General features: G+C 53.3%; 8 protein-coding genes across 8 annotated transcripts; 5 read left to right on the top strand and 3 right to left on the bottom strand.

Annotated features, from left to right (window-relative positions):
* Nucleotides 1–88: 88 nt before the first annotated feature.
* On the bottom strand, nucleotides 89–2,199 carry PG986_007643 (uncharacterized protein; the record flags this gene model as incomplete). Its single annotated transcript, XM_066843865.1, has 5 exons — nucleotides 89–629; nucleotides 691–957; nucleotides 1,029–1,606; nucleotides 1,668–2,112; nucleotides 2,180–2,199. 5 exons carry the CDS (start codon nucleotides 2,197–2,199, stop codon nucleotides 89–91), a joined length of 1,851 nt encoding a protein of 616 aa, XP_066699977.1.
* A 1,467-nt stretch (nucleotides 2,200–3,666) lies between these two features.
* On the bottom strand, nucleotides 3,667–4,701 carry PG986_007644 (uncharacterized protein; the record flags this gene model as incomplete). Its single annotated transcript, XM_066843866.1, has 2 exons — nucleotides 3,667–4,533; nucleotides 4,588–4,701. 2 exons carry the CDS (start codon nucleotides 4,699–4,701, stop codon nucleotides 3,667–3,669), a joined length of 981 nt encoding a protein of 326 aa, XP_066699978.1.
* Nucleotides 4,702–7,133: 2,432 nt separating this feature from the next.
* On the top strand, nucleotides 7,134–8,672 carry PG986_007645 (KH domain-containing protein; the record flags this gene model as incomplete). Its single annotated transcript, XM_066843867.1, has 2 exons — nucleotides 7,134–7,688; nucleotides 7,749–8,672. 2 exons carry the CDS (start codon nucleotides 7,134–7,136, stop codon nucleotides 8,670–8,672), a joined length of 1,479 nt encoding a protein of 492 aa, XP_066699979.1.
* A 3,649-nt stretch (nucleotides 8,673–12,321) lies between these two features.
* Nucleotides 12,322–13,160, top strand: PG986_007646 (uncharacterized protein; the record flags this gene model as incomplete). The annotated part of the gene is made up of 2 exons (XM_066843868.1): nucleotides 12,322–12,547; nucleotides 12,610–13,160. 2 exons carry the CDS (start codon nucleotides 12,322–12,324, stop codon nucleotides 13,158–13,160), a joined length of 777 nt encoding a protein of 258 aa, XP_066699980.1.
* A 1,002-nt stretch (nucleotides 13,161–14,162) lies between these two features.
* Nucleotides 14,163–15,886, bottom strand: PG986_007647 (uncharacterized protein; the record flags this gene model as incomplete). The annotated part of the gene is made up of 4 exons (XM_066843869.1): nucleotides 14,163–15,471; nucleotides 15,526–15,605; nucleotides 15,658–15,695; nucleotides 15,760–15,886. The coding sequence occupies 4 exons, from the start codon at nucleotides 15,884–15,886 to the stop codon at nucleotides 14,163–14,165; spliced, it is 1,554 nt and encodes a 517-aa protein (XP_066699981.1).
* Nucleotides 15,887–18,798: 2,912 nt separating this feature from the next.
* Nucleotides 18,799–19,767, top strand: PG986_007648 (uncharacterized protein; the record flags this gene model as incomplete). Its single annotated transcript, XM_066843870.1, has 2 exons — nucleotides 18,799–18,977; nucleotides 19,104–19,767. 2 exons carry the CDS (start codon nucleotides 18,799–18,801, stop codon nucleotides 19,765–19,767), a joined length of 843 nt encoding a protein of 280 aa, XP_066699982.1.
* Nucleotides 19,768–20,515: 748 nt separating this feature from the next.
* On the top strand, nucleotides 20,516–22,660 carry PG986_007649 (bloom syndrome protein; the record flags this gene model as incomplete). The annotated part of the gene is made up of 1 exon (XM_066843871.1): nucleotides 20,516–22,660. The coding sequence occupies one exon, from the start codon at nucleotides 20,516–20,518 to the stop codon at nucleotides 22,658–22,660; it is 2,145 nt and encodes a 714-aa protein (XP_066699983.1).
* Nucleotides 22,661–22,731: 71 nt separating this feature from the next.
* On the top strand, nucleotides 22,732–25,756 carry PG986_007650 (DEAD/DEAH box helicase domain-containing protein; the record flags this gene model as incomplete). The annotated part of the gene is made up of 2 exons (XM_066843872.1): nucleotides 22,732–24,615; nucleotides 24,677–25,756. The coding sequence occupies 2 exons, from the start codon at nucleotides 22,732–22,734 to the stop codon at nucleotides 25,754–25,756; spliced, it is 2,964 nt and encodes a 987-aa protein (XP_066699984.1).
* Between the last annotated feature and the right edge of the window lie 125 nt (nucleotides 25,757–25,881).

Here is a 25,881-nt window from a genome sequence, read left to right on the forward strand (position 1 = left end):
TAAATATGCGCGATGTATCTAGAGACATTTGCCAAACATTCTCGCAAAGTCCGGCCGGGGGTGTCAAATGGAAGCGCATCGGTATCGCTTAGGCCGCCACCAAGATCTTGTGGATGTCGTTGATCATATGGACAAGGGCTTGGACTCTTTGGTCGCCAGTAGTTGCAGCCTGGCCCAGGTTATTTGGTAGCAAACATTCAAGCTCGGCCCCCCAGCCACGTCCAGCTCGACTGAAATCGGTTGCTCTGTTCCCCTTGTAATCTCCCCAGTGCTCGCCCTTGAGAATGATGGAGTAAGTCGTGGAAGACGGCTGATGACGGAGCGTCATGTCCCGAACACTCTCCCACTCTCGCCGGATGACGAAATCCAGAATGTAATCCGTGAGGCCATATCTGAAACTGTACACGCTGCGAATAGCTGTCTTTTGGATGTTGCTGATCAGCGCCTTTCCAAGCTTATTGCCTTGGAGGCATAACTTCACATGAGGAAAGATGGCCAAGTCAGGATTCGGGTCCGAAGTGGCTGGCGGAAGCGTGATCTGTGCAGTTGCAAGGTACGACGTCAGAGTTTGGTATGACTCGTCGGATTCTGGCACCTCATTCATGAGTTGGATTTTCCAATCGAAGTTCCTGAGCAAATTCCACATTAGCTGCCATTTCTCATCCAAAACAGTGGTAAATAACCACATACCTGCCCAGGCAAAGTGTGTTGTAGCAGAACTCGGCGCTATCTTCATCCTGGAGGGGGTAGCACTGAAGCTTCTTCATACTGAAGACAGTCTCGTCACCTTCATGGGCCAACTGGGCTGTAAACATGTGCTGAGCCGAATACACTTCGAAGGCGAATGTAGGCTTGATATCATCAAGCGATCTGGTGTTGACTCCAGGTGGTTGGAAAACCTCATTCTCTCGTTTCAAAGCATTGAGAATTCGTATGGCCTCGTTGGGTACCCCAAGCCTAGAGTCGTATTTAGCCAAATCCAAATCAACGAGACGAGTGCCAGCTGGTGCCTCAATAGGGGGACTTACTGTGATACCAGTTTGCCCTGGCATCGGGATTGGCCCATCAGTTTTTGGAAGCCCTCCAGGTCGTATTTGTCTCGTTTCTTAGGATATGTGGTGACAATATACCGACCAAAGACAACCTTCAGGTTGTAGCCAGAGTTTAGGCGACCTACTCGCTTCAGGATCGTCGAGAGTTGCTGACAGAAGTTCCCAAGATACAGCGGGTTTTCGTCAATACGGTCTTTGGGCTGTGCATCCATGCTATCGCCACAGGGCCGAATCACTGGTCGAACCCCCAAGTCCTTGGATTCCTGCGTCTCTGGATCCAGAAATACTTCAAACCCAGCTAAAGGACACCCGGAAGGCTCCACGAATGTGGCCCGGGTCGTAACCGTCTTGTCGGAAATGAACTCGTCTGTCAACGTCCGCGCCATCTCCAGACGTTGGACGTTGATATCTGGCGAGGATGATTGGATCTGGAGAAACTGAACATGGTTGTTTCCGAAGATTCTAACTTCGGAATCTGTGTAGCCTAGCTCCTTGCAAACACCTTCGAGAACGCCCTTGGAGAGCTCGGGGTTATGGCTTATGAGATACCTCGACTGGGTTTTGTACTAGTCAGGACGATGACAACACGACTGAGGATTTGAATGGGCCACTTACTTCCGTTATCTCGGACAATTCCGAGTCTCCCTGATGTTGCCGACGATCTGTTTTGGCATTAGCCCACTGCTTTTGAGTCCAAGTGCCCCAGATGTCCCCAACAGGCCGTCGACAAGGGCGCGGGCCGGGTGCTGGACGCCGAGCAGGGCGAGTCTGGAGTAGAAAAGCCTCAGGCACTTCCGGTGCTACATCAGCAGACGGTCCTGGGGAGGGAAGCTGGATCCGGACGATAGAATCGACAGAATCCTGGGGGTGTGCAGCTGCCGGGGTAACACCAGCTCTGGTATTGTCCTCGGCGGGGGTATCATTCTCGTCACAATTGTGGATAGCCTCGATTGCGAGACCAAGTACATTATCTGGACATGGCTCATCAAGAATTGACAGCTCAGCAATGAGAGGAACTCCACTGCTAAGACCGGCAACGTCTTTGCGAGGGGATCGCTCACTGGTATTCCAAGGTCAGGGTCTGGCTGTGGTGCCTAAGTGTAGGATGTTCATATGCTATTACTTACAAGTCAATGAGATCGTCCATCAGTAGGCACTTTTTACGCAACCCTTCTGGTGTTGTGTTTATGTATAAATGCGACAAACGATTTCTAGTCCGAGGTCAGTGACTTCAAACAGAGATTGGAGTGCAGACGTTCAGAATGTAAAGTGAGTGGATTGAAGATCTGGTAGGTAGTTGGGAAGGAATAGCGACGTCACCGTTATTTTTTGTTTCTTTTCTCGCACAGCCGGTTATTGGGGTGAATAAGAGAAGTGCTTACTTTGAGGATCTAAGGCGGTATCTTTAGATCAATGCAAGTGATTGTGAGGCATCCAGGCAGCCAATGCCATACATACCCATGGTCTGGTTGACTTTTGAGGTCAGTACAATCGCATGTGGTGGATAATGAATCAAAGAAGCATTGATGTAAACGCCCACGTGTGATTGTGGCCTACCTCAGGTACCAAATTGGAGCTTTGGGTGGTGAACTGTACCTTGGACGAAAAAGGGGTCGCCAACTAACGTGTAGTTTGTTCACTTCTGCAAGCAAAGTGTTTGGCGGCAGACGCACATGTACCTTCCTTAGGTACTTATGCAGTGCTCCAAGTAAGGCTATGAACACGTGAAAGAACCTGACCGGCCATAGAATCATTGGACTGATAGTTACATGTCGAAATAAGGAATGGCACATGTAGATATTGAATTCCATGGTAGCATGGCGAGCAGTCAAGTGAGGGCACTTCTATCGACCATTTGGGAAGGAGCGAAGCGGGCATTTCGTCTCATCATTTGGTCTAATACAAGTCACGGTAGGTATAAAGGGCAGGTGCGAGTGCTTGTTGCACGTATCTACCTCGCAATGTATTGCTTATCAGCATTCAATGTTGGGCCCAACTACACGTAGGTACATAGGGCCTGGAGGCAGGCTGCACGAGATACACATTCCCTTCCTAAAGCTGGATGTATCCATGTATGTAGGTAGGCAACATGTCTCTACCCGGCTCGCTCCACCAAGATACCTAGATACTCTGAGAGTACACACACAGCACAGTTTTGCTGGCCCACCAAGGCGGAAGGTCACGCAACTATCCGGTGGAAAAGACATATTGAAAGGAACGAAGCCACGTTGACCATTATTGTATAAAAGGTGCCCCAACATCCAGTGGCAGAATCTGTCAGATATATCAATTGAGATGGAGGACACTATTGATGCTAGAAGCATCCCTGTGTGATGCGGTTGGGCAGGCTTCCAAAGCCCAAGTTGACGGCCCGTCAAGGCCTCCTATAAGCGGGATCCTCGTGTTGCGGTGCTTTGTTTCAGCTTTGCACACATCTGGGGCAGGTATGATTCTCACCCGCAGTTGTTGTGCTGGCTGGGGCCCTTGCTCTAGTAGCAAGCAAGACAGCAAACAGATGCCGCTGAGCGTTGAACACAACCCATTACAGCAACCGAGATAACATTCAGAGCAGCTGTACTAAAGGGTCATTGATCAAACCGTCAACGTGCCCGCGTTATTCGTCCAAGTCTCTGCCGAAATCCACCAAGCGCAGTCTCGTAGAGTCGCGAGGATGAAGCTGTGCAACCTTCGACCTAACCAAGAATCTAGCTGCTGCCGACTCTTTCTCGAGTTGAATGTAGGCAGCTGAGCTGTCCCCATCTGACTCCATGAGTTGGTTGAGTAGTTCTTCTGTCAGATCGCGCAAGTCTGACGCTGCAGCGGCAGATTCGCCCTTGGACTGGGCCTCTGGCTCGTCACGACCACCCCAGATCTCGTCAATGCGACGTTGCCGTTTGTCCTGGTCCGGTTTCTCTTTTGCTTTCTTCAGCTTCCCATGCGCGCTGAAACCTGCCGCGAGGTCGCTATCATCAAGGTCCATCATGTCTCCTACGACGGGACCGCCAAGATCTTCGGCGGCCAGCATCGAGGCAAGGTGGCTATCAATGAAGCCTCGGAGAGATTTGAGAAACATGGACGTCTCCTTATCGTAGCGCCTTTTCTTTTGTTCTAATTCGCTGATGCGTTCAAGGGCAATGTCGTCTGCGTCAGTCTCCATTCGGTTGTCAATGCCATTACGCAGAGAATGAATACGGCTCCGGAGGCTTCTTGCGAGTGCTTCCTGGTCCCTCAGCTTCAACCTCTCTGACTCGAGCTTTTTCTTCATGCCCAGCGCCGACTCTTGATGAGAAGTCAGAAAGGCTTTGGTTTCCACCGCGGTCTGAGAGATTTCCCGCAAGGCGACCAGTGCCGGTAGAACTGAGTCTGGAAAGGGGAGAAAAGGCGTAGCCGTCGATAACTCCTCATAAGCTGATCTCATAACACCAAGTGATGCTTCGGGCCCATACTTGTCGCGCTGGAGGCGGGTCGATGACATTCGCGCCTAGAATGACATGAGTAATATGATCGCCAATCGAGGGTGTCACAAACATAATACCCTTTGTAGAGCCACTTCATGCTCTCTCACAAGCTGTTGAAGCTCTGCCAGCGTTTCTTCGACATGTCCGGCATGGAGGGCGCCGACATCATCACGAAGTTCGTTGTCATCCATGGCAATGTGGTCGGTTTAAACCGACACCGGCCACACCCTGAAAGTTCCCACCTTCAAGTCCCCCTTCCGCGTCAGATCTGGGAGGGCTGCAATGCAGCTTCGTTGGGCGTAGCGCGCGCTGAAGTCCCGAGCCGCGTAAGTCTGGGTTGGCGGTTACACTTGACTTCCAGGATAGTGTGGAACACAGCGACGACCCCTAGACGAACAGTGTCTCGGCTTCTCCCACAGACCGTCCGGACAGTACAAAAAGGGCGCCTCTGAACGGAAACAGAAACCAGTTTCCTGTCGGGATACTATGTGCTTTGTGATGGCAATTGCCGAAAAAAAGAAAAGGAGGAAAAGATGAAAGTGGCAAGGGGAAGCCGTGCCCAAGGGACTGATTGTTATTAACCAACGAATCAGGATGAGGCTCAATTTGAAGCTGACTGACTATACAAAATCCATGGCAGCAGCAGCAGCAGCAGCTACCATACCCCAATGCGACGTAGCACGATGTGCATGTAGCCATGCGCCCCGAGTAATTCAGTGGACCGCGTTTGTGGATTGAAACACGACCAAACATATTGGACAACGTGGTGAAGCTCGCGAAACCAAACAGACCGAGATTGTACCTACCGACGATCAAATTGCAGCTTTCATCGGCGCGCATCTGGCCAAATTTCGTTTATTTAATTCACCTTGTTGGACATTGACGATGAGAACCCCCAATAGATGCCTCAGTTTAAGCAAGTACGTAGTTCACTATACATAAGAACAGCACGAGTGAGTAGGAAATTAGGTAGGCAAGAAAGAGGCGGACGGGATTCAATGTGCGCGCTAGGGCCTCTATTGCTTGCTTGCTTCCCCATGCAGCCACGAATCTGATGCCAAGCCTGGTCCTGGCTTCAGGCGACGCGCAGATCACGGCGGCCAGAATCAAATCAATCTTTTGACGAGGCAATACGTATGTATGTATTGATTGATCGATTGATCGGTCTCCCTCTCCCTGAGCTGGAGGTTCTTGTTTGTGTAACCAGGACGTGGCACGGCACGGCACGGCATGGCATGGCCTCCCATTGATGAACGATCGTCCTTTAATTGTGTCAACTTTGTGCGCACTGTTGGCGTTTGACTGTCTGTACGTATGTAGGCATGTAGGCATGTAGGCATGTAGGCAATAGCCATTGGATGCCTTGGAGTCCGGTCGGGGCTGCTGTCCCGTCCTGTTGTTGCTTGATCATCTGGTCCCTCCTCATTTGCCCCGTGCCAAGTTGCAGAGCACTACCAGGCTAGTTGCAGGCCACTGCGACTCTAGCGACTAAGTGCAGGCGTCCCTCCGGGTTGGGTGAGGTTCGACGTTTGGCGTTTGGTCCAGAGTTTGCGTTTCCCACAACTCCCGCCCAGAAGCCCAGAAGCCCAGAAGCACCTACTTTTTAAGCTTTACTTTTCCCCACAACTTCTCATTTGAAAGGCGAAAGGAATCTGCACCGCGCTCTGCAGCTTTCAAACATCACAATTCAATCGCAGCTTCAGACTTTTCATTTCTCCCGTCAGCATCCGCAGCCGCCGCCGCCGCCGCCGCAGCAGCAGCAGCAGCATCAACCCGCCGCAAGTCCACTGCCGATTGAGCATTTCTTCGTTGCGGTGTGTCGCAAGTCGTCTAGCAAGCTTCCTCAAGCCTTGACCACACAATTCGACATACGTAACCCTCCATTCCATCCGGCTTGAACCTGTTGGATTTGCCCGGCAAGGTGGGAAGGGAAACAGGAATTACAAAGAGAGACAGAGCGAGAAAAAAAGGAATCAGTGTCGCTGCCATCTTCTGTTTGAGCAGACCAAAAGGTTTGGCGACTACATGCGTCTTGAGACTCCTGCAGCTTCTTTTTCTTGAGCGACGGAAGGCACACCCTATCTTCTAATCCGAACCTCGCTGTCGTCCATTCTCTCTTCCTCACTCGCGGCATCCTCATCATCATCATCATCATCACCACCACTGCCACCACTTTCTTCATCACTTCATCACAATCAAGTACCTCTCCGCTTTGCAAAGCAATCTACCGCCGCCTCCTGCACCTTCACCTCTCCGCCCTCGGCTTGCCGAAGTCCGCGAAGCAGCACAGCACTGCAGAGGTGTTTTCTCTCCGTACGCCGAGTGTCCCATCACGATCACTTCCAGCGATCTTGAGTTCTGAATCCAGCTCATCACCACTCCATCGACATCATCACACCCCATCCGACCTCTCATCCAGCATCCAGCACCGCAGCTGCCATCTCTCACAAGCTTCGATCTGTTCCCGTCTATTCGTCCCCGAACACTACATCAGCACCTACACGCTTTCCTTCGGAAACCTCCTAGGTGTAGATAAGAAACGTCAAAATAATTCAATCAACTTTATTCCGACTCAGTGATTCATCCAATCACCATTTTGTGATACTGCTGTGTCTAGGTCACAATGTCTGCCTCACCAACTCAGACCACAAACCCGGCCAAACGGCCTCTTGAAGATGCCTCTTCACCATCAAGAGCCAACGACCAACCGGACGCCAAGCGCCCGGCCCTTGACAAGGTTATAAAGAATGGCCATGACGAGGATGAGGTGACTCTTCCCCTCCACGAGAGCAACGGCGTCCCACCACCCGCCGAAGCAAACGGCACCGAGCCCAAGTCAGAGACTGCGGACAGCGAAGAAAAGGCCGAGTCGAAAGATGAGCAAGGCGATACCATCGTCCCTGACATCAACGAGACCAAGCCGGATTCCCAGCCTACTGCTGCGCCTACTGCATCGGTCCCCACCGCCACAAGCAGCAACACACACGACGAAACCGCATGGATCCACATCCGCGCCGTCATCTCCAGTCCCGAGGCTGCCACAGTCATTGGTAAGGGCGGGGAGAATGTTAGCAATATTCGCAAGCAGTCTGGTGCCAAGTGCACTGTCAGTGATTATCAGAAAGGCGCCATAGAGCGCATCCTCACCGTTAGTGGCGTAGTAGATGCGGTGGCCAAGGTAAATTTCCACTCCCCGTCTCTTCTCGATTAGCATGACCCAGATACTGATACACCGCAGGCATTCGGTTTGATTATCCGGACGTTAAACAATGAGCCCCTGAACGAGCCATCGAGTGCGCAGTCCAAGACGTATCCTTTGCGCCTATTGATCCCCCACGTCCTCATTGGATCCATCATTGGCAAGGGTGGCTCCCGCATCCGAGAGATCCAAGATGCATCTGGAGCTAGGCTCAATGCGTCTGATTCGTGCTTGCCTTTATCCACCGAACGCTCTCTTGTCGTGATGGGTGTTGCGGATGCGGTTCATATCGCTACTTACTATGTCGGCAGTACTCTCCTGGAACAACTCAACGAACGCTTCGGAGGCCCTGCAGCTTCTGCGTACGCCACAAGAAGTGGCGGCCCTGCTGGTGTAGTCCCTGGTGGTATGCAGGTTGTGCCATATTCTCCCCAGCCCGCTGCTGGGAACTTCGGCAATCGTGAAAACTACGGCCGCCGGCCAGATCCTCGTGCTCATCATATGCCGCCTAATCCCTATGCCCAGCACTATCCTCCTCATCATGGCGGCCCTGTGCCCCAACCTGCGGCAAACACTCCTGTGCACTATGCTCCTCAGCCTGCTGCCGCTTATGGCGCAGGACCTCACATGCCGCCTCATCAGGCCGGTGCCCACCCTGTCCCGCAACCGCACGGAGGCCCTCAGGCTCAGCCCATGCCCGGCGCCATGGCGGGTGCGCCCCTGACACAGCAGATCTACATCCCCAATGATATGGTAGGAGCGATTATCGGCAAGGGCGGACAGAAAATCAACGAGATACGCCAGATTAGCGGGAGCGTCATCAAGATCAATGAACCGCAGGACAACAGCAACGAGCGCCTCGTCACCATCACTGGGACAGAAGAGTGCAACCGAATGGCACTCTACATGCTGTACTCTCGACTCGGTGAGCTCAAGCACCAATTCGCAGCCGAGAAGAAATGAACACTGACACTGCTTTCCATTGATAGAGAGCGAGAAACACCGAATTTGATGAGTTACGACGAATACGATCTCTGTCTGCGCCCTCACGTACACGCAGCACCACTTGGCCTTCATGGGCCAAGCTTTGTCGCATCTACAGCACTCGCTGCCTACGCATACTGACTGACTACATCTGCCGGTCGTTTCGGAAGGGTGGAATGGTTTCTTTGGTGGTTTGGCGTACAGGCTCGGTCACCAAAGTTGTGTCGGTCGTCGTCACAAAAAAGGGGTGTTTGTTATTTCTAGACTGGCAACTGAGATCTGGTGGTCGAGGAATGAAAACTGGCCAATACATTTTGGAGGTATTCTATTTAATATGCATGATCTGATCGATTCTTCCTGCCGTACCTTTGCACAGCCTGTTCCTCGCCGTACCCTGTTCCTCGTCTTGGACGGTTCACCCTGCATCATCAAATTGATGTTGTTGGGTGTACTTACCCCCTCAATCATGCACTGCTGATTCCCGTCCCTCCGCTGCACTCTCATATTGCTCAACTTCTGGACCTTGTTCTTGAGTGGATGCGCGCCCTCGAGCAGCATTCACTGAAAGCTGATGTGGAAACAGGAAACGTCGCATGAGCGGTGTACTCGACGGAAACGAATGACCGCTTACTTTGCGACGACTTGCGACAGCGGTACTGTTGACAACTGGCCCGTCATGTGCGCCGTATTAGGCCTACCTTGTGATTGAGACTTGATGCCCTTTGGAGCTTGCCCAGGAGTAGACACCTTCATCCAAAACCACTGAAGACGGGGGTTCACTCTATGGCATGCCGGCCTCGTTTCGTTCATCCAGGTGTGTGTACGTGGGCAAACATCATATCATTGTCATTGTGCGGCTGTACCATTGGCCCCTAGCTGGCAGAAGGTCGTATTCGTTGCTTGTCGCTGCGCCTTGGTGAGGTTGAGTATTGTGCCACCCAATACGATGAAGCAGGTAGACGGTTGAACCTCAACGGTTTCCTGGATATGGGGGGCACGAAAGGTCATTGCAGTAAGCAGCATAAGCAGGCAGGTGGCATGCATGGGCAAATGAGGATGATACCTGTTAAGTGGCCAAGAGTTCTGGGATTGGGCCGTACATGCAGGCTGACATGCGTCTGGAGAGTCTGGAGAGTCTGGAACGTTACGTCCAAAAGCAAACCTCAGCAAACACTGCTCTCCCTCGGCTGGCGACAGAAGGTCAGCCACGTCATACCTTACGAGCTAGCTGATGGTTCGTACCCGTCCTATGTGTTCCAAGCGGTTACACAGCGATCGATATCTGACAAGAGCAGCTGAAGGGAACGGGCGGGCATAGGCGCTTATAAATCTCATTAGTTAAGGTTTAAGGCTTGGCGAACCTTGGGTCTGATTTATTTCGGGAGATGCCTGAGAGGGGACAATGTAGCAGATTTCCTGACTCGGAAGTTGGTGCCCCTGGCCGAAGGCGTGACCACATTCGGAAAAGAGCTAGAGTATGGGGTATACATGCACCCACGGAGCAGGCACGGAGCAGGCACGGAGCAGACCAGACATCCATCCATTCCACAGCGCAGTCGTTGGTGGATATAGTAAGCGACGCTCAACAAGAAGTCAATCAAAGGTGCAAAGCAAAAACGCTCGCAGGTCGCCCAAATCTGGGAGATCAAGATCATGGTCGGCAGTCGGGGACCCAGCGTGGAGAGAGGTCATGCACTGGCAAATAAAACAACACGAACATGTATCTCAGCCAGCCGTTTCAGAGGCCGTTCAGCTGGACCGAGCCAGCGAAATGAAGCAAACATTGTGTGACGCGTTGAATCAGCCAGTTCAAACGCATGACCAGGCCATAGGCAGAAGACGGCATTTTCTTGCGCTGGGAGGCATTTGCCTTGCCCCTGCTCGCCTGGACGGACCTCAGGGCATTGCCTTACTTCTGGGATCGGCCCATCCGCACCCTGGCCTGGCTAACACCAACGCAACCCCGGACGAGGGACCTTGGTTAGATTCGCGGCATCAAATTAGATGGGGGAGCAAGGGCACCAGATCCTGTGATGTTTGTGTCGCACGTTGAGTTATGGATCGGAGGAGGCTTCTTACTACATGTGCTTGTACCACGACGAGGAGTCGCATTGCCTTCAGACGAGGCAACGGGCAACGGGAGTGTGCTGGATTGGCGATGCGTGAGTCGCGCGCTAATGCCCGACTACCTACTGTACTGCCACATTACATTACTCGGGGGATTGATCCAGGAACGTCTCACGCTCACGCTCACGCTCACGCTCGTTGACCGCCCTGCAGGCAGCCAATGGTGAAGCATTCGCAGTGGAAAGTCTCGACCAATACCCAAAATTTGGGTGTGTGGTGGCTGCCTGCTAGGAGGTACATAGCTGCCAGTCAGCCAGTCAGCTATCATTGGACGGACCAGTGGCTGCTACCAGTTCTACTGGCCGATAGTGGTGGTTAGAGCGGGTGCTGCTGCTGCCGCTGCCGCTTCCAGCTGCTGTGCCTAGTGTGCGACGGTACCTAACGCGTGCCTGGACGGGGATGCTCAGCCTTAATAGCCTCTTGCCTCTTGCGGCACTAGCTCCAGCAGCTGGCCAACGGATTGGCCAGCCTAGCCCGACCCGCTCCACAGCTAGCTGGCCACCAAGCCCCTTTTTGGGCCTGCCTAATTTTCTTTTGCATGCAATCTTCCATCTTCTTGCATCCTGGCCCTGGCCCTGGAAATTACCTCGACTGAGAAAAGGCTCCACCATGGGCAGACTTGGACCAGCAGCGGGCGCCGGCACCCTCCTCGGAACCCAGCGGCCTTCTGTCCCAAACACACAGTGAGGAGCCGCGCTACTCGTCCACGAGATAAGGAACGCGTTCGTGCCCGTAGCGCCTCCCCAGCAGTCTCGAAAGGTGTACCAGTAGCTCCAATAGGCTTAACTGGTGGGCTTGGAGGTCCAGATGGGCCACCGGGAGGGGGCACTCTGCCTCCCATCCGGCAGCGATGGCCTGCGGATCTCGCCCGTATGTACTTGTAGTAGAGGCCTCTGCTCCTGTTCGACTCCCCCCCCATCCCCATTGCCTAAGAAGAAACCAAGTGGGAAGATGGCCTGGCTGCAGAGGGGCAGAACCCGTCAGCGCCAGGCGAGCGCGCAAACGAGATGGGAATGATGCCTCTTCGGCCATGCTACGGGGTAACGCTTGCTCGGATGATTTGACCTGACCCTGGCTCCCCTGCCAGACCCTGCCAGACCCTGGTCAAGCTCGTCCGATCCTGGAACAACCAAAGCACAGGATGGACATGTCAGTTATTCTGGGCAGTAATTCTGGGTAGGGGTGGACGCTGTGCCGCTCGCTCAGAATGGATTTATCCTCCTGTAAGCCATCGTTGGTTGACCTCTCCTCTTCCTCCTTCTCTTTTCCTCATCCACGCTTCAGACCACTTCGTCTACCACACTCTCTCAGCCTCACGGCCATTACACTCTTTACCACTCCATCTTAAAAAGCCTTAATCCCTCCTTCCAGAGGCCCTGCTTATTCGTCGCTCTCTATACTCTAATACATATTTCTTGTCACTCTTTGACCCTATACGGTACCTTTTACTGTCTTTCGCCTTCCCAGTATCCTTAATCCATCTACCAACAAATCCGTCAAGATGCGTTTCGCTACTGTCTCCGCCGCCGTCGCCACCTTCGCCGTCTCGGCCCTCGCCCAGATTGATGGCTTTGACGCCATCGTCAGCCCTACCGACGGCCAGAAGGTCGTTGCCGGCGAGAAGCTCAACATCAAGTGGCAGCCCCGCGACGTCACTGGTTCCGTCAAGATCGCCCTGATCGGTGGTGCTACCCAAAACACCCAGGTGCCTCTGACCACCATCTCCTGTGAGTAACTTCCGTGCGTAGGCGACTCGGTATGAGATAAATATACTAACCAGCTACTGCAGCCGGTGTTGACAACCAGGCCGGTGCCTTCGAGTGGGCCGTCCCCGCGGATCTGGGTGACAAGGCCGTCTACGGTCTTACCATCACCCTTGAGTCGGACCCCAAGACCTTCCAGTACAGTTTCCCCTTCCACATCGCCCCCGCTGAGGGTGGTGCCAGCACCGCCGCCGCCACCAGCGAGGCTGCTGGTGGCTACAAGGCTTCCGGCATGCCCACCGTGACCGTCAGCCTGTCCAGCGCTGCCAGCACTGCTGCTGCCAGCAGCTCCGCCCCTGCCTACGAGGTCTCCTCGGCCCCTGCTGTCTCTTCCTCCAAGGCTGTTGTCCCTGCTACCTCGTCTGCCCCTGCCGCGACCTACCCCACCGTTGCCCCTGCCGGCAACAGCAGCGCCAGCTACAGCGCCGGTGTCCCCACCACCATGGCCAGCTACCCTGCCACCAACAGCAGCAAGCCCACTGGTGCGCCCTCTCCCATCCCCACCGCTGGTGCCTCGCGCCTCGCCACCGGCTCCTTCATTGCCGTTGCCGCTGGTGCTGCCTACTTCTTCCTGTAGGTTTCTTTAGAGGAATCCGCGTGGAAAGGGACAGACTTCTTCTGTATGTTTGGATGAAAGGATGTTTGTAAGAACGAATGAAAGATAGGGCGAGAGTCGACTGTTGAAAGCGATCTCAGTGATCGAACCGAGTATGTGACGGAAAACAGGGGAGGCAGAGGACGTGATGCCTTTTCTTTTGCATCATTGGCCCTGTTTCGCTTGGTTCATATAGACGGTTGTACATTCTGATTGCGCACATATACCCCCAAACCTACCATTTTTCTGCCTCATCTCGGTGATTGACTTGCATATGTGTGTTGTATATGAGTGACCTAAGTCTTCCTGCCCTTCCTTTTACTTAACCTGGTTATGATCGACATGTCGGATTACATACGATCATGCCGGTTGACTATCTAGATTGTCCGCCCGTCTTACATAAGACGCACGACTTGCAGTTCCTGTTCAACTCATCCCAGTGGCTCCGCTGTGGAGCAGGGATGGTAGATCTAACGTATACATAGATACTGTATACTCAAATGTACGTAACCTGACGGCTATCCAATAACAGAGCTTCATTTGCAACGCATTCTTACATAAACTACCTGTACATACATGCAATTAAGCTCATCGGTAGCAGGCACGTGTTTTCTTATGTGGCGTACATCTAGCTCCTGCCTCTTGAGATGAGTCGCGAAAACAAGGGTTACTTTGACAACTCGCGCCCGGTATTGGCTGATGTCACTTGTCAAAGTAGAAAGGTCCAGGTCTATCTGAAATGTGCTCATACCATTGGTATATTCATTGAACTCTATTACTTGCTAGTAATTTCTACCTCAGTCGGCCATTGATAGTTATAAATAGTATATAAAGTCTCAACCAATAAATGCACGGGTAAATGCAGATCATTTTTGCCTCGCTTCGTAAACACCCCAACTCCAATTGGATATCTTTTGGGTAAAATCCCGTGCCAAAGACATTCGCCATATCAAGTAAAAACATCGCATTTCCTAAGGTTGAACCTCAGTGGCCACCAATCTGCCCCTTGGGCAGCGGTGGTACCCAACACAGCATGAGGTTGAGACCGATGTGGATGAGCCCAATGACCCATAACGCCTTGGCGTAGTTGGTGCCGCCATCCATGAAGCGGAACACGATGGCGAAAACGACGCCGCCCAGGTTACCCACCGCACCTGTAGTGCCCGAGAGGACCCCGTTGGCATGAGGGTGGACGTGGGGGATGAGGGAGAAGTTGGCGCCGTTGCCGGCCTCGAGAAAAATGGCCATCAGGGCCACGAGGCCGAACATGGTGGACTGGTGGTGGGAGTCGACCTGGCCGATGACGACCAGGAGTAAGCCAGTGAGGCAGCCGCACACCACAATCCAGATCTTCTTGGCCCAGAGGCTGCGACCGAGAGCGTTGAAGGCGAAATCGGAAATGGCACCACCCAAGGGCCGAGTGACGAAGTTGAGGAAGCCGAACATGGCCGCCCAGTTGGCCGCGTTGGTCTGGCCGAGCGAGGGGAAGTTCTTGACGTAGTAGGAGCTCAGGACGGAGTTGATGGCCAGTTCACCGCCAAAGGAGCAGAAATATGTGAACATGTGGAAGCCAGACTGTGGAGAGAGAAACACGCGCATGCTCTCTTTCAAGGTGGGCTTCACCACGGTCTCGCCATGTGCCGTCTCCAGCATTTCCTCCTTGGTGCAAGCGGCTTCGTGATCCCAGTTCTGATGGTGAGGTGGGCTCTGCGGCTTTGCGTCTTCCTTGGCATTCTGGGCATCAGATGATTTGGAGCTGACCTTATCAACGATGCTACCAGGTACGTCGACCAAACTGTTCCCGACCACACCATTGACGCCGTGCGTATGAAGGTTCTGCTGGGCATGGAGGTGGCGTTCGGACCACTTGCCTGTGGGAGTATCGGGACATAGGGCAATGAGGGAGATCCCTGTGAGGATGGTAATGATGAGAGGGACAACGAATGTCATCCGCCATGCTGCCCCCGGTGTGTAGCCTCGGCCGATCAGAGAGTCGAAAACGGCAGGCATGATAAAGTAGGTAATACCGCCGCCAGCATTTCCCCAGCCGCCTGTCAGAGCGTTGGCAGTGCCAACTATGTTCTTGTCGAAGAATCCAGTTGACCAGACCATACACGGGACAAACGACCCGCCAAGGATACCAATGAAGAAGCGACTGATATAAAGGCCTGTAGCATCGTGTACCAGAGGGGCCAGGCCGAGAGGAATTGCGCCAACGAGAAGCAGGCCACCAAACACCCAGCGAGGCCCGAACTGATCACACAGAGGCCCAGCGACAAAACGGACAAGTAGACTGGGGAAAAGTTAGCAACGAACAGACACCTTCATATTGGTTTCCGCTACATACGTCGCACATAACGACACAATGTTCGAGTTCGCAACTTGTGCTGAACTGAGGCCGAGGTTCGCTTTGATGGTATGGGTTAACTGCCATTGTGTTAGAGATTAACCGTTGATCAGAACGGCGGTCGATACTTACGAGAGGAGGGAATGTGTACCACGCCCAGAAAGCAGTCACTGTTGAGTACGTCAGCGGATGAACGGCGCGACAAGGGGCATACAACACAGATGGAGGGCATACTGAAACCAAACCAGGAGAAGAAGAACACGCGCCCATAGACATTGAAGACGTTCAGGACTGGGATTGAGCGAGCTTTTCCGGTGATCGGGTTGATCTCTGGGGCGGCCCAAAGGTAAGAGAGCTTCATCCTGACTATACGAGCAGCACTCCAGGGGTTATGTCGCCAGTGCGATTTATGGTGGGTGATGTTCCTGAGAATATGTCCTCGTTTATTGCTGTGTCAACGCCGTGGTGGAGTGATGGATGCGGCTATTTGTTCACGATACACCATCAAGGCGGAAGGTTCAGATATCTTATACATGTAAGTCTTTCTCTACGTCAGGCCATGGACGTAATGTGCATCTCCGGACGTAACCTTTTTTGTGGACCAGATCTTCGGGCCTTGACGCTAATGCTGTTGTTGTATTCTCCGCGGGTAGCCCTTGCTGATAAGTGGGCGTAGCTGAGGACCTCTGGCCGGAGATGCTCGAGTTCAGCAAGCTGAAGCCAAGTGACTGCCAAGTTGGGCCCGGAAGATACGGAAATTCTGCTCCCGGGTTGAGCTTCTTATCAGACGAGCCTGAATACCGTGGCGTGAGGGCCAGCCCCCTATAGCCAAGCACTGTCCGATGTGATCTCTTTCGATATAGACATGGACCTTCTGAGCAGGACCTTCTGAGCAGTTCGCACAATCGACGACTCGGTGGGGGTTGAGCAGCCACGCAAGTTCAAGGGTAATATTGTAGTAGGCCAATGGTTGTCAGTATGGGGCGACACCTAGGTATGTGATAGCGATAGCTGGAGGCACAAGCCAGAACATTAACCAGCCGCAATATCGAGCCGAGCTTGCTGAGTATCCAAGCGCAAGCTCGTGGCCTGGGGAGCACTGACTGACGGCCAATCTATCCTAGGCGGCCTGGGCCGGCCAATGTATTTGACGGCTAGCACGACTCGGCGCATGCTGTATCTGGACGTTTCTTATCGGACTTTTGCCCAGAGGCCAGACTGAGTGGGCAATGCAAGGACAGTCAGTATAGGGTGCAAGGAGGACGGGACAGAGCAACATTGAAGGGACGCGGAATAGGCTTAGTGCCTGCCCTTGCCGGCGGTCCTTATCAAGACGGGCCAGCGACGTTGGAAAGGAAGGACGGAGACCCACCCGCAAGAGATAAGCGCACACGATGTCGTTGGCCTGCGCAACCTGGCATTCACCTACCCTATCTCCCTTGCAGATCTCCGCGGCTAGGCGAGTTCGGATAAGCCCGCGATGCTGTAGGACGCTGTGCCAATGATGCTGCGGTTTGCAGCTGCAGGCTTCGTCAGTGACGCTGTCATCTTTGGTAGCTCCTGTGTTGTGTAACTAACACACATACGTCTAGGCGATTCCACCGCAGGGAAGAGCGAGGAGGGACCGGGAGGACATGCCCCATATGCTGCTATGCCAAAGCAAGCAGGAGCAGGAGCAGGAGCAGGAGCAGGAGTAGGAGCAGGTCTGAGTCGAGTCGAGTCGAGTCGAGTCGGGATGCTGTCACACGAGAAGACTCCGGTTATGATAGAGCGCATTCTCCCCATTAAAGATAATAGGAGCCAAGATGGGCATTCGCATTTGTCACCAGATAAGATGGACTACACCACTCCAGATGCACTAAAAATTAGGTGGTAGATACCGGCTGGCGTGGAGCTTAATTGCCCAGTTACAGTTGCCGCAGCACATACCCCTGACACGGCCCCCACTGATGCCATCGTCCCTGCCAGACCCCCGGGTCAGGTGCAATACCTATCAATATCAGCCTCATCGGCTTCACCTGGACCATCTCAACTGCGACTCAAATGTGGAATAGTCAAATAAGCACACATATGGCTCTCAAATTTACGGGTTATCACACACCAAAACGTATCCCGGCATTGCCAGAACTGTGACGCCCGCCCTGGCTATACTTGCGACAGTACAAACACCCCGCCAAAGCACGCCTGTGTGGTCATGATTCGTATGCACGCACATCTGGTGAGCGCGGCATTGAACCACCCGGCAGACTACGGACATACGTGTTTGTGTGATTTGGGTTGCTATTTGTTGACTTACTAACGGCGTGCCTCTAGCTCTGGGCGAAGTCAACAACACGAGACATCCATGCAACAATCTCTTACTCGTGGGAGGATGCGGTGGGAGGGGAATGTGTGGCTATGCATCAACACAACGCTGCATGGCTGAAGTTTACGACAGCCTACCAGCCGCGTCACGCTCGCTCGCGCCAATCATCCCAACTCATCTGCTTTGCGAATGGTGCAAATAGTCTCCAGCCAGGGGCATTCTATCGGTGAAGCCCAATATGACGGAAATTGATTCACTCGGCGGCAATGGGAAAGTCAAAATAAAGCCAACCGGCCAGCCAGAAGCCAGATACCTTCTGAAGGCGGCTTGATCGGCTGGGCCCGGATATCGGGTTGCCTGCCAAGCCGGAGCGCTAAGAGCGGGAAACCCAGCGACTTATCCACAGAGCCGCAATGGAGTGACCCCCAATCTACCGAAAGTTCGGCTGCCGGCATCACCAATCAACATCTGGGGAACCAGTATGCCGTGCCGCCACGCCTTGCCATCGGCAAACCATAGGCTTTATGAGGCGGAATCTCAGCTCTCGGCAACAAACGAGCTAATATCGATCGTGGAGGACTAACCCTCCCAGATCACGACCCACTTCCACTCATGTTGCTCTCGACGTCGCGGCTATCGGTTCGTCATTGCTCGGGTGCAGTGGCCGACTCGACGGTTAAGAATACGTTTCTGGAACAAACTTTGTCGGTGACAGCGCAAAACTGGAGAGACCCGATGGCTATGACTAGAAGTACATAAAAGAATCAACTGACCGGGCAACTCTTTTAGAATTGGTATTTCTTAGTCTGCAGTGTAGTCGGTCATGTACAACACTCCGTTAACTACTAGTTTATCACTTCGAAGTCTCTCAACTCAATAAGAGTCTCGCCGTTGAGTATTACTTTTGAATACATATAGCCTACCACTCAAAGTTCGAGTCGCTGTTCAAGGCTAAAGTACGCGCTACGATGGATCCTTCCAAAGAGACCTCGCCTACAACCTGCTCAAACAATGTTGAGACGCACCCTAAGCCGTCGGAACGTCAACGAACCGGACCCTCTTCAGCCCTCTCCAAGATACAAAGCCATATGAATGATTCAGTCCGGCCATCGAGCTATGCCGAGCTCGAACTCCTACTACTTACCTTGTGAGTAAACCCCATCGGACTAGTCGCCGGCTACTCATGTAAAAGCTAGTCAAGTGCTGGCAAAAGAGAATCGGGCTGCCATATTGCCTTATAGTCCCAAAGCTAAGTGTCTCATCGTATTTGTAGCTGCACCGGTATACAAGATGCTGTGTCCTTTCCCGACTACCATTGCTTCGCGTCGAACCAGACGGGAAACACGGTCTTCCTCATGCTAGCCATCGTGATGCCCAGCTTTGACGGCGAGATGTTCATCACGGCCAACATCGGCGCCGCCTTAGGGTTCTTCCTGGCCGCGGGCTGGCTCACGGGGCAGCTGAGCCACCTGGTCGGCGCGCGGCAGCGGTGGTGGCTCGTCTTGTGCAACTTCTTCCAGGCCTGCCTCGTCTTCGCCGCGGCCGCGATCCAGCATGTGTACGGCACCGAGCTGCGCGGGAGCGCAGCCGTCACGGCCGTCGCGCTGCTGGCCTTCGCGTCCGGCAGCCAGGTCGTCCAGTCCCGCTCGCTCGCCATGACGGAGATCTCGACGGCCATGGCCACGGCCGCCTGGGTCGACCTCATGATGGACCCCCGCATGTTCCGCGTCCGGGGCAACCGGCCCCGCGACCGCCGCGTCAGCTTCCTGCTGGCCCTCATCCTCGGCTGCCTCGCCGGCGCGGGCATCTACAAGACGGCCGGCTCGGCCGTGGCCATTTTTGTCTCGGCTGCGGGCAAGATGCTGGTCACCATCATGTACCTATTCAATGGGGCAGAGCGGCCCAAGGAGGAGGATGCCGAGAGCGGCTCTCTCTGAGTTCAATTGCAATTGCAATTGGATCTGGGTTGCTGGCATACAAGAGAACAAACAGCATTGGTGTCGTACTAGAACTGGCTTAGACCCTTTTAAATTCAGTAAAGATAGATACATATGTAATCAATATAACTGCCTGATTCGGGAACATCCCCGACAACGCACATCGTTTCAAATTCCTTGACTACCTAGAGAGAGGCTGATCCCGGCACGATCACCAGACGGCACCAGGGGACCGAATAAATTGAGAAACTTCGAATACGCTGATTCGTCCGTTCCGGTCATCTACCTAGGAATAGATCGCAGAAGACCTCGTGCTACATCGTTGGAAGATTCGTAGCAATACTTGCAAATGCCAATGTTGACATGAAGTATAACATGGCTTAGCATGAAGTAGGTGCCAGCAAGCACTTGCAATTAGATAAAATGGCGAGTCTCTAGTTAATATTCTGCTGCAAAAGGCGCGGAGGGGACATCCGTGGCTAAATCGCTATAAGCCAATCGGAACCCACTGAAGGTCTCCTTTGTGGTCACCTGACTGGGCGACACGGGCAGTTTGAGGGAATCGCGTCTTTGGTGGGGCAGTGGCGCGTCCAGGCGGAAGCTCGAGAATCGAAGACCGGTTGATAACCACCAATAAATCACAACGAAGCGAAGCGCGATGCTCAGTTCGATTCGACGATAAAACCGAGCAGCCATTCCACGATAAGTCCATGGAGGTGCCTGTGGCTTTCGTGTCCAAGCCGGCTTCATGACTCGCAACAACCTCCGCGATCATCTCACCTGGTTGTTGGCCAACGTTGCGCTGTCTGCCCCGAACGCGCCTTTGCTTCCCCCGGCCCGCGACACGTCAAGTCAACTATCAATACGCGGACCCAGCCTGTATCCTACCCTGCCGCCCCTCGATGGTAATGGAACTTCCCAATCCGACAGTGTCAGCCAATCCAGAGCTTTGAGCCGGGCGGCCTCTGGTACCAAAGTCACGCGAGCCCATGTTTCCACGGCCACGGCAGGACAGTCGCAGGAGGGTTTGGGATCAGAGGGAAGAAGAGGAAGCCACATAGACGATATGGGTCGTCTCGTGGCAGCGCCGGCCTCAACCTCAAAAAAACATGGGCTTCTTTTCAATCAGGATCAGTTGCTCACCCCGGCTTCAACCTCCGGTGTCGGTCGGCTACAGCAAGCTTACTCGGTTTCCTTGTCGAATTCGAGAACCGTCAGTACAGGAACGAGAAAATCCCCGCCTCGCTCGAGGTTATTTGACAAGAAACCCGAAACACCAGCGCCTACGCTGAACGACTACGAAGATGACCTGGAGGCACTGGATCTGATAGGGGAGGATAACCCCTCTTCCGACTCTAACCCCGTGGGGTTTGGCGACGATGTCCGATTGTGGACTGAGGACCATGCATCACGCCCAGAGCCGGCGCAGAAGCAACGTGGAACCAAGCGCAAAAGCCATGAGATCGCTCAGCCCCCCAGATCACCCGACTTACTGGACGATGACGATGAGTTTCCCGATATCTTTGGCATCGTCCCTAAAGACTATGCCACTCCAAAGACCACTAAGAAACGGAGGCCGGAAACGCCAATGAGCCAGCGGGTTGCAGATTCCAGAGCATCTGCAAGCTGTAGAACTGGGAGAGGCAAGGTCCAAACGGTATCGAGGATATCTGAGGGTTGCGAAGAAAGTCAAGAGGGGGCGGTCGCCTCATCTCCCAAGAAGTCACCGACGAAGAAGAACCCAAAAGCAACAGCCATGGCCCCGAAGGTGCCAGGAAGCCCCATCGAAGCTGACAATGTGATGGAGGTTGATTTCGACCATACTACCCCGGAGAAGTCTCACCCGGCGCGGAAAAGTCGACGTGACAGTCGCGTTATACAGGATTCAGATGACGAATTTGCGACTCCAGCTACACACAACTCATCAATTATCTCAATTCCGTCGACAAATGATGGAGAAGATCTAAAAGGGCCCTCAAGCCGGCGGCGTCGCGAATCGTCAACTGCCATTATTGCTCCGGACACCCCTTCGAAACCCCGTTCGGACCCATCGCCTGTGCGACGAACGACGTCGGGCTCTTCTTCTCAACAGGGTGTAAATGAACAGGCTGAGCTTTCTGTGATAGATATGACTCAGGGTAACAACGATCGCGGGGGCCTTTCCCAGACACCGGCATCTAGCCAAGCGCTCCCTGTGCTGAGCCAAGGTGCTAAAGACAAAATTTTGGAGTTATTCCTGAAATTGCCAACCATAACTGAAAACAGACGTGCCTCAATAGAAGAGAAGCTTCGGCAGAACCGGGAAGCCTACCGTGCAGCCTTGGTAAACAGGCATGCGCGTGCCGAACAAACATCCAGTTTGAAGCGGGAAAAGGACCAGCTGATGAAACAAAGGCTTGCGCTTGATCAAGTAGCCACCGAGCATCAGACCTATCAGGATCTAGTCGCCAGGAGAGATGGTTTAATATCGCAAATAATGGAGAAATACGACGAACTGGATGACGAAGAGAGCAACTCCGGGGTAGAGGATGCTCTTGAAGGGGTAGAAATGGAACTTGCTCAACAAGAGGCGCCACTGATAGACTCGCTCTTACGGGCTGGGATCAGCAGCGTTGATGTTTTCACAGAGCACAAGACGTCCAGATCGAATACTCAAATACCACCCGACCCATCCGATTTCGTTGTTCAGGCTACGCAGCCGGCTCGTCATGAATCAACAAGGGCAATGTCCCGGGGTAGTGCGCCCGTTTCTGCATCTGCCAGGAATAGCCAAGTCATCAAGCAGACTCAAATGCCCACACAAGGGGGTTTTCTTCCGAATCAACTTCCCATCTCTACCCTGCGCAGGATGCTTCTTACCCCAGGCCGCCTATCGCCAATAGCCAACGTTTAAGGTCGAGGGAAAACTTTGCCAGGGAGAGTCGAGTGCCTGCAGCTCATTCATCGGAACCTACCTGGGACGAGATGGAGTTGATGATTGACGATGATCTGAATGAGCCTGCCCCGGTCATGTATTCAGCCAATTCAAACAACGTAGGACGTTTGAGTCCTTCCAAAGCTTCTACAAGGCGAACAGCGACCTACGCGAGCGATAGCGACTATGGCGATGACGTCGACATGCTTGAGGTTGCGGCGACGTTTGAATTAAACCAGTCATCCTCGGAGAGCACAGCGCCAAAGCGTAGCCGGCCCGCATTGTCAGAGAGGTCTGGAAACACCAGCACCACCTCACAAACGAGGAGTGTAGACAAGAGGGTTGCTAGCACGTCTGCCAGGTCAAAAATACCCCCTGAGCTCATGAAGTTTCCGTGGTCGCCGGAGGTCAAGCGTGCGCTCAAGGATCGGTTTCGTATGAGCGGCTTTCGTCACAATCAGCTCGAAGCCATCAACGCGACTCTGGCGGGAAAAGATGCATTCATTCTCATGCCCACGGGTGGCGGGAAATCCCTCTGCTACCAACTTCCCGCCGTGATCAAGACTGGAAAAACTCGAGGAGTTACAATTGTCGTGTCCCCATTGATCAGTCTGATGCAAGACCAAGTGCATCACCTCCAGGCTCTCCATATACCCGCAAGGGTATTTAACGGAGAATGTTCTGCAGAGGAACGCAGAGAGATCATCGCCACCTTGAAGGGTCCGAACCCGGATCATTACTTTCAGCTTCTCTACGTCACACCTGAGATGATCAGAAACAGCAGCACCTTCAACACGGCTCTCGGTACTCTATATAGGGGAAATCATCTAGCTCGCCTTGTTATCGACGAAGCGCATTGCGTTAGTCAATGGGGGCACGATTTTCGACCGGATTACAAAGAGCTCGGTGCATTCCGCCAGGATTTCCCCAGAGTTCCTGTTATGGCTCTTACCGCCACCGCTACTAAGAACGTCATGGTTGATATCAAACACAACCTAGGTATCGATGAAGGCGAAGAATTCTCCCAGAGTTTCAACAGGCCAAACCTCTTCTATGAAGTAAGGCGGAAAGAAAAGGACACCATAACAGAGATTGCGGACCTGATCAACAACACATATCAGGGGCAAACTGGTATTGTGTATACGTTATCCCGGAAGAACGCGGAAACGACTGCGCAAAAGCTGAGGGACCATGGCATTGCTGCTCATCACTACCACGCCTCGATTCCTGCAGAGGCCAAAAGTAAAGTCCAGCTCGAATGGCAGAGAGGCCGAATCAAAGTTGTTGTTGCTACTATCGCATTTGGTATGGGTATCGACAAACCGGACGTGCGTTTCGTCATCCACCAATCTATGCCCAAGAGTCTGGAGGGCTACTACCAAGAAACGGGAAGAGCTGGGCGAGATGGTAAGCCGTCGGCATGCTATCTGTACTTCAATTTCGGGGACGTAACCCAACTCCGCAAGATGATCAACGATGGCGAAGGGAACGAGCAGCAGAAACAGCGACAGCGTAATATGCTGGCAGCAATGACTGCTTTTGCTGATAACCAGAGCGATTGTCGGCGCGTTGAGATCCTACGATATTTTGGTGAAACGTTCAACCAAGCTGAGTGTAACAAGACATGCGACAACTGTCAGACGGGTGCTACTTTTGACTGGAAGGATTTCACGGATATCGCAGTTGCTGCTTTAGAAATCACAAGGTCGCAACGTCAACTTACGCTCAACCAATGCACCGAGCTGCTCATGGGACTCAACAGGAAGAAAGCCCTCGAGTCACTGGACGAAGAAGCCAAGCCGTACTTGGGGATTGCGAAGAAGAACCCCAAGCATGAGATACACCGCGTTATTGACAGATTGCAAGCTGAAGGGGCACTGGCCGAAAGGAATGTTTTCCAGCGGCATAACCGGATGGCCGTCCAATATTTTCAGGTAGATGATCCCGCAGGCATCTCCATTCATCATTGATGCAGAGCTAACTAATTCTCTCTAGATTGGAAGGGATGCCGACGCCTTCATGCGAGGGCGCAAGAAGCTCATTCTGGCTGTCCAAGTTAAAGGCAGTGACGGTCAAGTTTCTGCGCCGAAGGGAAAGAAGAAAACGACGGCGGCGGCGGCTGCCGCGGCCGCTCCTCCATCGACTATTGTCTCGTCCCCTATGCAGGCACGGAAGTCCAAGAGCAAGGGCAAAGCTATTGCTACACTTTTGTCCGATGATGATGACGAATACAACGAATCCGACGATGATTTTGAAATAAGGAGGGCTGTCGGAAGGCAGCAGCAACGGACACCAGTTGGCCCACCAATACGTCAGGACGCCAAGCTTGCCCCCTTGAATGAAGTTCATGCGGCACTGGTTGAGGAGTTCCAAATAGAGGCCACCCGCCTTGCAGAAGAGATTCAAAACTCTAAGCATCTGCGGCAGCCTATCTTCTCCGTACAGCAGCTCCGCGACATGGTGTTGGGATGGACAACAGATCTGGAATCTATGAAGCGGATACCGGGCACTGAACCCTCTAAGGTCGGAACACATGGCCGTAGATTCGTTACATTGGTGAAGCGGTTCCAAGAGCGCTACAAGAGCATGATGGGAACGGAAATAGGCATCCCCGAACCTCAACATGTCATGGACACGAGCTTTGTGGATCTCGTGTCCAGCGACGACGACGAGATGATCGATTTTGGAGACGTTGGAGAAGATTCGAGATATTTCGGAAGTCCTCCGCGTCAAGCGCCTCCCAATGAGAGGTGGGAGGAAGAGCTAGACGAAATGATGCGTGCATCACAGGCCACATCATCATCCTCGCGAAGGCGATCTGCGGGGTCATCGTCGCGGTGTGGAAAGGGCTCCTACAGCAAGGGCAAGCGATCGTACGCGCGCAAGGGTTCGGGCAGCTATTCTCGTGGAGGCAAATCTGGCGGTGCCGGCGTCTCAAAACGAGCAAGCACAGGCAAAAGGTCTTCCACTGGAACATCCCGGTCTGGTGGTTCCAGTGCATTCATGTCTAATCGGGGTGGACGCAGCGGTGGCGGAGGTGGCGCTCAGCAGAGGATCGATCTGATGCCACTTTAGCTGACCTACTCGGGCAAAACGTAGGAGCTTCGTCTCGAGAGGATCTTTCTCGCGGCCGGGGCAGCACCTGTTACCCAACAGCAAGACGGGGTGGGCGAGGGAAGACGGAAGGTCGGAAGGTGCTA

The sequence above is a fragment of the Apiospora aurea genome (genome assembly GCF_038362705.1).
Source record: "Apiospora aurea strain CBS 24483 chromosome Unknown utg000005l_segment0_segment0, whole genome shotgun sequence".
In the NCBI taxonomy this organism is placed as follows: Eukaryota; Fungi; Ascomycota; class Sordariomycetes; order Amphisphaeriales; family Apiosporaceae; genus Apiospora; species Apiospora aurea.